At 32.3% G+C, this 11811-nt stretch overlaps 1 protein-coding gene across 1 annotated transcript; it reads left to right on the forward strand.

Annotated features, from left to right (window-relative positions):
* The first annotated feature begins 1574 nt into the window (after positions 1 to 1574).
* On the forward strand, positions 1575 to 10995 carry LOC105556865. The gene is made up of 7 exons (XM_012003978.1): positions 1575 to 1824; positions 1942 to 2652; positions 2709 to 3051; positions 8776 to 9130; positions 9216 to 9649; positions 9741 to 9785; positions 10368 to 10995. The coding sequence occupies exons 1-7, from the start codon at positions 1575 to 1577 to the stop codon at positions 10402 to 10404; spliced, it is 2175 nt and encodes a 724-aa protein (XP_011859368.1). The 3' UTR covers positions 10405 to 10995.
* Positions 10996 to 11811: the final 816 nt, after the last annotated feature.

Below are 11811 nucleotides of genomic sequence, written 5' to 3' on the forward strand. Positions count from 1 at the left end.
GTGATTACACATACAGGGTGTCCCATTTTAACTTTAACACCGAAATATCTCAAAATACAGCACAAAACTTGCAGTTGCATTGCAATAACATTGCTACAATATTGCAACGTTGCTGTAATGTAGCTGCAATGTAACTGCAAGGTTTTTGCTATATGGGAATATGAAGGACCAAAATGATGCGGCAGCGGAATATACATATATTTCACGGAGTAATTCTATTTCAACGTCTTGAATTAAAAAAACTTTTTGAAGAAATATTGTAAATATCTAGGTGCGTTGTTAAATATAAACAATTAAAAATATTCATTCAATTATTGTATATCGTTTACAATCATATTAGTTTAGCTAGAATTATATATTGTACAAGGTGGAGCATTTGAAACAAAACTGAAATATTTTTTTTTGCATTTTAACATAAAATTAATAAGAAAAGTTTGAAGGAGGAGATATGATAGTGGAAATATATAATTTTTCTCTAGGTCGCCGTTTTCAATATTTTAATATCATCCGTGTTTTTAATAATATCTTATAAACTGCCCACTATTAATCTTATGAACTACCTTATCGTTAGTGCCATCTTGATACTATTATATGTATAGTGAAAAAAGAAATTGATTCGTGTAAACAATTTTGTTTTATTTCGTACGAGGCAGTGCTGCTTGCGCTACTGTCTAGACGTGCGCGCGCTGCGGCTACTATGTCGCCCATTGGTTAGTTGTATTGGGGCGTTGCCCATTGGTTAATTCGCGGCGACAGTACGACTGATTGGTCCCTTGCGACAAGCGAGCCGGCAACCGACAACGAGGTTCGAGGAGAACGAGGAGAACGAAGAGGACCACGAGAGGTTTCAGATGCACGTTCCGCGCGCGTGTGTTTCGTTACATCGTGCTTTGGTAAGTGTTCGAGTTATAAAAACACTTTTATATGATTAAGCGCAGTCTCAAGTTCGTCGGATCAGCCGTTGAGATCCGAAATTCTGAGCGCCCGTCAACTCGAGTACTCGCGTGAACTACACGGCCGGTCTCGCGCGTGCGGTTCTAGCTCGTAGCTAATTATACTTTGTACGAGACACTACCGTTTCTCGTGATAACCAAGTAAAGTAACCAATATCAACCAGCGTGGCTTTATTCGTTTCGTAACTAGGTTATAACCCAGTGAGAAATGATTCGTCGATCGACGTCGAAACGACGTCGAATCGACATCAAACCCGTCGAATTGACGTCGATTCGACATCATTTCGACGTCGATCGACGAATCATTTCTCACTGGGTAGCTGTTCGTACTGAGAGTACGGACAGTTTCTTGTTAAGTATGACAAAAAAGCGCAACTTCATATTTTTATATATTAATATAAGCAAAATTATATATATATATAAATAATAATTTTTTGTACATGTTGACAGGACTTTATTAGGCGGTTCAAGCGACAACATACACGTTTATATATGTATACAGCCAGTGCTGGCGTTTACTTTTGTCAGAGTTAAGGATATTTTTTACTGGAATAATGTAAGTTGGTCTTATTTTTTTCGGTATATAGTGTCAAGATTTATTCTTTTTTCAACATTGCTGAAATGAGTCCCTTCAAAGAACTGAACCTTAAAAAAATCTCACGTGGTCGGAAACCGATTTTTAAGTTAGCACCACGACAACGTTTACGGATATTAAATTTGTTGCGGCAGAACGATAAAAAAGATCATAACATACAATCAAATAATCCAGTGATAGATACTGCGAATGAATCTCATATTAATGTAGCCCCTCATATTAATGTGTCTGAATATCAATATTCTCTCGACCAAATATCTCATGTCAGCGAACATGGTGATTTTTCTTCTGTTGGCTCAATGGATGTCGAGAGTTGTAGTTCCTTCTGTCTTGAAAGAAATATTTCACCTGCAACATTTCAATTTAATGAAAATGATTGCAATTTTATTGCAGATAGTTTTAAAGAATCTCTTGCGATAGCTTTTATACAAGGAAATCTTACGCATACTCAAGGAAATATAATCTTGAAAACATTGCGATCCTTACCCTGTCTCTCGTATCTCCCGAAAGATTCACGAACATTATTGAACACTCCACGTAAAGGCCCTATTATTTCTAAAGTTGATCCTGGAGAATATCTCCATATAGGATTTGCGAAAGCTCTTATCAGAATTTTACAAAAAACGCCACCGAACTTAATTCCAGATATAATAAAAATAGATTGGAGTACTGATGGTGCCAGATTAAATAAGTCGGGTAATATGCAAATTTGGCCGATTCAATGTTCTGTAGCTAACATCGCTAATTCTAAACCTGAAGTTGTAGGAATCTATAAAGGGCCAAAGAAACCACAAAATATTAATGTTTTTCTAGATCAATTTATAAATGATGTTTTAGAAGTTATTGATAGTGGTGGTATTTCATTTCTAAAAAAAAAGTTACCAGTGGAATTACGAGCTTTCATTGCAGATACACCTGCACGGTCTTGGATAATGAACCATTTTGGACATACTTCCAGTAATCCGTGTTCTAAATGTCGAGTTGTTGGTACTCGATGCGAGGACCAAATGGTTTTTATGGGCATAAATCATCGCTTACGAACAGATGATGAATATAGCAAGCTAGATGATGAAGATCATCACAAAGGACCCAGTCCACTAACTCGTTAATGGGTATGGTTTCTCAAGTACCCGTTGAATATATGCATTTGATTTGTTTAGGTGTTGCCAAAAAATTATTAACTGCATGGGTTACTGGAAAGTATGGAAAAAAAATGAAATTATCTGGCCGAAATCAAGATTTTATTTCAAAAAGATCAGAACATATTGCACGATATTGTCCACGAGAATTTGCAAGAAGGCCAAGATCACTGGCTGATTATAAAGATTACAAGGCAACTGAAGGTCGTCAATTAATTTTGTATACTGGACCAGTAGCTTTGCAAGGTGTTATGGAAAAACAAGGTTATATGCACTTCTTACTTCTTCATGCCGCGATACGTGCATTGTGTCATTCACCGACTTCGCAAACGTTGTTACTTTTTGCAAAACTTGCTCTGGACAAGTTTGTCGAAAAATGTCCTGAATTTTATAAAAGTACTTTCCTCTCTTATAACGTTCATGCGTTGTTACATTTAACAAAAGATGTTGAACGCCTAGGTCCTCTGGATTCCTTCTCAGCTTTTCCTTACGAAAATAATATATCGTTCTTCAGGAAATATTATAGAAAACCTCACCGTCCTCTGCAACAATTTTTCTATAGGGCATTTGAAAGAGAAAAACGAGAAAAACTTCAACCTTCAATTGATATTGATACCATTACACTTTTTGGAAGACATAACGAAGGCCCTTTACCTTTAGGATTTACAGCGCATGGTTTTCAATATAAGAAATTTAAGACTAGGAACATCTTTATAAGTGTCGTTTCCTTAAGCGATAGATGTTGTATTCTTCGCGATTTGTCAGTGTGCATTATACACAATATTTTAGAAATGGATAATTTACATTATTTGGTGGTAAAAAAATTTGAAATAGTCGAAGATTTTTATGATGTTGGTGTCCCCTCTTCATTCATCGGTATTTTTAAATGTTTCGCACTGTGTAATAATTTCAATGTTGTATCTATTAATGAAGTGAAGACCAAATGTTACCTGATGCCATGCTGGACAGTTAACGATGATGAAGGCTCAGATTCTAGCATTATTGAGACTGATGAGCCTACCGTAGGGAAATACATTGTTTTCGTTCTTCTTTAATCACAATATATACTATGTTCTTTGTTTGTTTGTATATAGGTAGCTCATTTTCTAGACAAGTTTTATGATGTAGACATTTTTGTGGTGTTATTTACAGTATGCGAAGCTGTAAATAAATAATATATATTAGTACGTTTTTAGATTATTTTTCTGCTGTAATAAAATAAGTATTAGCTATTGCTCAAAGTATTACCAAAAATATAAAAATGTCATAGATTGTTCTATTAGTACCTCTGAGTATCTGTGTTAAAGTACAATTCTCTTATTGGTTTAAGTTATTTAATTTTTTGTTTGTATTGATTTTTACCATATCTCGGAATTGGCTGCATCGATCTTATTCGGATTGGTCGCAATGGAACACTTTTTTTGTATCGACATTAGATTTAAGAAATGTTAGATTTTTTATTGCGGCTTTAGTTTCTTAGATATTTTTATCGAAAGTTTCTTGACATAAGAATTTTCTTATTATTTTTATACTTTGATGAGGATGTTGTATTACCAATTAAATCAAATTTTATTATGTACTAATAAGACTAATAAATATTAGTGCAAAAGTTTAGGATTCATTTATTCGTTTAAAAGTTATTTATCTAAAACTGTAACAAAACATGGTCATTTTGAGGCATTTTCGCTGCATTTATGGTCATTTCATTGTTTCATTGGTTTCAAGATGGTTTGAAGTTGGTTTCAGAACGTATTTACAACAAAATTTTTTGTTGATTGTTTGATTTTTGTCGTTTTATTAATATGATTTTTGTAGTTTAAATTTCGATAACTTTTAGCTGGTATTATATAGCCAAAACGTCCTTATATATAAATATACAGTACTTATTTCTGTTACAAACTATAACATTTTACTCTTTTTAATTGTTTATATTTTTCAGGATGCAAAATAAAATAAAAAAAGCAATTCAAAAGTCACGTCGACAGCCTGGTGGTAATTTGAATAAACATCGAGAACAATCAAAACGGTAAATATACTTAAACAAGTATATTACTATTAAAATGTCATTTTTTACAAAATTTATTTTCAACACTAGAACCGCCTATGGTATTCTACTAGAACTGTCGAAGGTACCAAGTTAATAATTTCTTATCTTTTCGGTTAGTTATTTTGATATTATTTCATATTCACATATTTTCAATATTTTGTACTGTATAATACAAGCAAGAAAAAAATTAAAATGATTAGCGGAGCCAAAATGGCACCATCGATGGTTCTAATGTTAAAGCATAAAATATATGTTTTACAGTGCAAGCTGATATAAAATAAAATTGTTAGTTGCAACTGTATATGAAAATATATGAGAAATTTAACATTTTCGTTAATCGCTGGGACATAATAGTATATCTACCAGTTGTAATATTTTACAATGCACATATTGTTCAAAAGTTGCAAAGTTATCAACTTTTTGTTTCAACTTTTTATCATTTTTAATTACAAATTTATTTTCAAAAAGCATTTTCAAGCTTAAAAATGATATTTTTGCTATTTTTTTATTTATTTTTGTCACTGATCACAGATTTTTACAGCTATGCATGGTTTGGAAGTAAAGAAAACTCGTAAGAATACAGTTTGAAAATTTTTTGTAGCCGTGGAATAAAACTTTATTGAAGTGTATACACAGTTTCAAAAATTGAGACGGGAAACTTATAGTCAACCCAACTGGCTAGTTATTTAATTAATTTATTACACAAATTAATTATATAATTAGCCGGTTGGGTTGACTATAAGTTTCCCGTCTCAATTTTTAATCATTACTGGTGATAATAAGCAAATTCTCTTTTCGACAGTTTCAAAACTCTAATTCTCTTTTTGAAAATTTGAGCTTAATAATTATTCTATTTTTGGTCGAGATATCAAACTTATTATCAACTTTTTTCAAGAAATTTTTCGTTTTATTTATATTAATTTTATGTAATTGTTATATAAAATTTATAATTTTTTGGATTTCCTGTATAATTGTGTAACTTTTTATGACATTTCTCAAAATTTTTATGGAAATTTAAATATTGTTCAGAAATGCTGAAAAAGTCTACTTCTTTTCTAGAATTCTCTCTATAATATATGTGAATTCTGAAAAATTCTATGATTTCTCATTCTCTCACTTCCGAAGAAAATTAATAAAATCAAAAGAAATATTTTTCAGAAATGTTTATAAATATAAAATATAAAAAATTCTTAAAGATATTATGAAATATTACAATTTTGTTTACCAAAGGTGTATTGAAACTTTTGAAAAATATAATGAAAAGATAGTTTTCTTTAATCTCCTGTATTAATATATGAGATAAAAAGTAATAATTTGTTTATACATTAACTTATTCGCGAATAATTGTACGAAAAATAATTTTTTCTCGCAAATTTCGAAAACGTACGAGTTGAATCTATGTTTATCTATCAACATAAAAAATCTTTAGGTTCAAAAGACCCAAAATCTTTTGCATCATTTGGACTAAAATCTGATTTGTTTAGAGAACGAATTATGGCGAACCCGGAAATGTAAATTGTATCCAGCCATAGACTTGCAATTTTTAGTAATCAAGTAAAGGTTAGTTGTTTATTTGCAAAATAATGAAATAATAATTTCATTGTTCTGCAAATGCATTAGTTTGTTACGTTGCTATACCTCGTGTGCTTTTACTTTCATACGTATAAACTATTTTTAAAAACGTATGCTATGTGTTCTTTATGCTGTAGCAATGTACTTTTGATTTGTTGTACTAGAGGCGGTGCTTGTGGGGGGGGGGGGGATTGATACAAGTAGAGTAAAGGAATGCATATCCGGTGAAGCCTCGTTTCCATACTACACGGTTGTAGAGTTGCTACTTCTAAAATTTCTTGTGTAGGTAAAGTGCCTTTTCGGTAGAAGAAAACAAAAAATTTTATTAGAAAAAGTTGTTCAAAATTAAAACTCAGGCCCATATACCATATTCTAAATCAATCGATAGCCTCAGGCTCATATTCTGAGTCCTCTTTTATCGATAAAAGTATCTCTAAAGCCTAGCTAATAAAAAAGCTAAAAAAGAGAACTCAGAATATGGGCCTCACATAAGTGTTTAGAAGTAGTACTTTACAGCCGTGTAGTACGGAAACGAGGCTTCAGCGGACATGCATTCCTATACTCAAATTAATAATATCAACCTTCCCTACAAGCACACAAAGCCTGTCTCCATCTTTTTGTTACACTCTGTATAAACTGTTATGCACTCCTGAATCTGTGAGTAACATAAAACATAAACAACTACGAATGTATTATATGAACAATAAAGCACTAAAAGTCCTAGGTATATAAATTAGATATAGAATTCATAATAAAAAGAAAAATTAATAAAAATATATTAATTTCATTGTAATTTAAATTTAAAATAATTAGGATGCCCGCATGGATTGAAGAAGGTCCAGGTTCGAATTCTGGGTGAGGTTATATTTTTCGTAATAAATTCTTTACAGTAATATTTGGGGGGGGGGGTGTTAGATACGATACGTATTAGCATCATACATCGATTATCGATTTAATGATGTGAATTTGCTGTTCCAACAAAGAAGCTATGTATCAAGACCGACAATTCTAGTTGGCACGCAGTATTAGTTGCAAATAGTACTAAAAAGTAATATGGAAATTATTTGGCTACTTAAACATTATATTGATTTTAAATCATGATCCTATTTTCACTTTATTATTGTAAAATAATTACATAAGAATAATAAGCGAAAATAGGACCATATGATTTTTAAAATCAATATAAAATAAGAAGTTTTGTCAAGTCCGAGCTGGATCTAAGCAGCTTAATAATATTTTGTGAATTTTATATACCATTTCCAACATGCCATACGCGCCGGTTATTTGTCAGTCTTTCAACACAGTTTTATTTGTTGGAACAGTAAAGTCACGTACTTTAAATCGAAAATCAATTTAATTAATTTGAAGCTAATAAGCACCCAGCGAAAACAGTCTAATTAAAATAAAATCTATATGACGTCGTTTATCATCACTTTCTCTGTTCTATCGGGCAGTTGATTGTGTACTTCAAAACTTAGTGAAAATTACAAAAGTTAGCGAATTTACTAAAATTATATAAAATGTTGCAGATGCATTGATAGAAATTTTAGTGATATAGTTTGTGTAATATTTTGAGACAAATATTCTAATACATGAGTGGTGAGATGATAATAGTTTTTAAACGAGATTAAAATTTATTAATGATAATAACTTAAATGAGCAAAAAGTTGAAGTTATTATTTTTGCCATCGTTTTCATAACTCATATAAGTTATCACTCATCAATTTGATGTTACGTTGACATCATTTTGACTAGGTTATTTTCACCCCTATACATTCTCCCTCCCCTAAATATCACTGTAAAGAATTTATTGCGAAAAATATTACCTCAGCCAGGATTCGAACCTGGACCTCTCTTATTCCGTGCGGACGTCTCATCACCAATTTGACCACCGAGGCATGTAATTAAATCATAAGATCATTTGTAATCATGTTTGTAACTTCTCCATAATTGTTTAAATATGATGAAAAAGCTCTTTCTATATATTGTATCGCAATATATAAAAAAGGTAATTAATTTGTATGTCTTAAAATGCATCACGCAACTTTAAGATCGATATTTTTTAAATCATGAAAATAAAGTACAAAGTTAAGACTTATTTACTTAAAACGCTTCATCATCAGGTTTTCTTTTTCAATCTTTTTTAAATCAAAACCTGCTGTTTACTAATTCACTTTCTTACTTCCTTGCAATGGCTTCCAGCATTGTTGCATGCACTTTGTCCCAACTAAATTGCATTTTGTTCAAGCACTTATTTTTGCATTTCTTTACCTTGAATTGTGTTTTACAATCTTATTGTTGTTTACAATTTATTTTAAGTCAAAGTATAATTTTGAAAAATAAATATATAATACAGCATTAATTTTTATACAATTTACTACGTTAAATACATGCTTGCATGTTTGCAATTAAAAATAAATAATTCTTTATACAATTGGTTAAGATAATGATAAAAATTTACATTTGCAGTTTTGGTCATCCGTCTCGTCAAATTGTACGGCCTAGAAAATATAAAACTACTTCGTTGTCAGATATAGACAAAGTCGTAAGACGAAAAAATAAGTGTGATCTTGATCAGACTGTCGACATCGAAAATGATATTAATCAAATAAGAAGTAGATTAAATGTTAATAAAGAAAACGAAGCTGCTAATATCGACATTCAATGTGCCTCTGCTTCCACGAATAACAATTATTCAGACCAATTGATAAATCCATTGGAGGACATAAATCCATTAAATGTTGCTGGTCATTTTGAACGGCGTTTTGTACCTCAAAAGACATACACCGACTTATTACCGCTGAGATCTACAGCAGATTTAAATGTAACTATGACTAAGAATAATTCTATATTTCTCCACTTCACCTCAAGTCCACATGTGCATAATCATATCTTGTGTTTTTTTTTAGGAAAATTCTGTTCCAAATACTTCATTCAATGGATCTTCAATTTCACGAAATGAGACATGTCATCACCAAGTCACATCTACATTAACGTCTACACAGACAGGTCAAGCAATATACGGACTTTCTCAACAAAGTCCTTGTATTACAACATCTATGTCTTTACAGACAGGTCAAGGAATATATGGATTTTCTCAACAAAGTCCTTGTGTAACAACTATATCTTCACAGACAGATCAAGCAATATACGGACTTTCTCAACAAAGTCCTTGTGTTACAACTATATCTTCACAGACAGGTCAAACAATATACGGACTTTCTCAACAAAGTCCTTATGTTACAACCAGTATAAATCAACAGGAGAATCCTACTCAATTAATACCTGCTCATTCAAATAAATCTGGTCACAGCAACGATAGATTACAAGATAAAGAAATATCGTACGTATTTATCGCGCATAATGCTAATCATACAATTATATGTATTTATGTCTTTCAATATAAGTAACATATATATTTTTTTTCATATAAGGCTGCACGAAAAGTTAAGCAATGTTGTCTCCAAGGAAGAATTTCAGTAAGTTGATCCTTTTTTAAGAACCATATTTTCTATCAGTTAACGTCAAATGATACTGATATACATTATTATTTTTCTCTTAATGCAGATTTTTCAATAACGGTAAATCAATAAAATAGCATAATAAATAAAATGTAATTAATGTAGCATAAGACTAAAAAATGTAGAATTAATAAGTTGAACGTTGTAAAATCAAGATACTCATTTTCATATTACAAACGTTATTTACACTACTAGATACCACAGGTAAATGCGCGTTTCCCATACAGCACCAAAGCTTTCAGAAACATTTCACAGATCTTGTTGCAATGTTGCAATGTTTCTGAAATGTTTCTGAAAGCTTCAGTGCTGTAAGGGTTTGCACACGTTACTTAGTTGTATCGATTGAGCGTACTTCGAATGTCGTCGGATCAGCCGTTGTTGAGATTTCAAAATCTGAGGGCCTGTCAACTCGCGCACTCGCGTAAACTACACGGTCGGTCTCGCACGCGCAGTCTAGCTACGCTTATACTTTGCGCGAGATATTACCGTGTCTCGTGATTCATCTTATAAAAATAACATGCTTTTTAATTATCATTTCAGATGCCTACGCAACGAATTGAATACATACCATCTGTGAGTAAATACTTTATTTAGGAACTATTTAACGAATTATAATTCTTGTTGTGAATTTTTAAGTGATTATTTTAGTTGTTCGTCTGACAGTTGGCGTAGGTTTAAAGCTCCTGGTACTTTACCAGCCATATTAGAAATCGTGACGTCAGAAGCGAGAAATGACACGCTGAGAATTCTTGCGTGCCATTTTTTAATAACAAGGTATTTGGATAAAAGGATACTTTAAATTACTTTGGCATACTTCTAAAATAGACAGAAAAGTAACCCTTTCTGTCAACAGTCAATTAACAGCCGTAAAATGAATGTGATGTGAAACTTGGTCATACAGAATAACTGCGCATGTGCAAGCTAGGTTTCATATTTCAATCATTTTACAGCTGTTGATTAATTTACTGGGTCTACAATGCGAGTCTCAGAGTCGTAGTCGTAAGAATAATCGACTATAATTGGTCAATTCTTATGCGACTGAATTGACCAATTAGGCCGGGTCTATAATAGGTGTAGTAAGCCGTAAGCCGTAAGAAAGTGATCAATTTACCCCTGGTCCACAATCTTGCTTTAAGTAAGCTGTAAGCCTTAAACCGTAAGAAATTAATCAATCACAGGTGAAAGTGAGGGGAATAAATGCCTGTGATTCGTTAATTTCTTACGGTTTGAGGCTTACAGCTTATTTAAAGCAAGATTGTGGACCAGGGGCTACAAGCGATTAGCCCGGGTCTGCAATAGGTGTAATAAGCCTTAAGCCGTAAGAAATTGATCAATCACAAGCGATTATTATCCTCACTTCAGATTGTGATTGGTCAATTTTTTACGGCTTAAGGCTTACTACACCTATTGCAGACTCGGTCTTACAATCGATTATTCTTACGACTACGACTCTGAGACCGGTATTCATAGTTAGGTAGATCTTACATTCAAGACCGTCTTGAATTTATCTAAAGATGCTGTATGGAACATTTCATTGGCTATGGAGTATCTAAAGATGATCTTAAGACGGTCTCGAATATAAGATCTGACTATGAATACCGGCCTGAGACTCGCATTGTAGACCCAGCATTACTGCTGACAGAAAAGGTTAGTTTTCGGACTATTTTAGAAGTGTGCCAAAGTGATTTAAAGTACCCTTTTATCCAAACATCTTTTTATTAAGAAATGGCACACAAGAATTCTCAGCGTGTCATTTCTAGCTATTGACGTCATGATTTCTGATATGGCTGGTAAAGTACCAGGAGCCTTAAGTCTACGTCAACTATTCTTTTTTATTTTTTTTTCGTGGGAGATAATGATTCTACTTCCACATCCGAATCTTCCATTATAAAACTACTTTCACAAAGACTAACCTTGATGTTCTCCAAAAGATGTTGGGTTAAAAATACATAAGAGCCTCGTCAAAATTATCTGAGCGGTCTGT

The sequence above is a fragment of the Vollenhovia emeryi genome, unplaced genomic scaffold, assembly GCF_000949405.1.
Source record: "Vollenhovia emeryi isolate VEMERY1.0 unplaced genomic scaffold, V.emery_V1.0 DF939737.1, whole genome shotgun sequence".
Classification (NCBI taxonomy): domain Eukaryota; kingdom Metazoa; phylum Arthropoda; class Insecta; order Hymenoptera; family Formicidae; genus Vollenhovia; species Vollenhovia emeryi.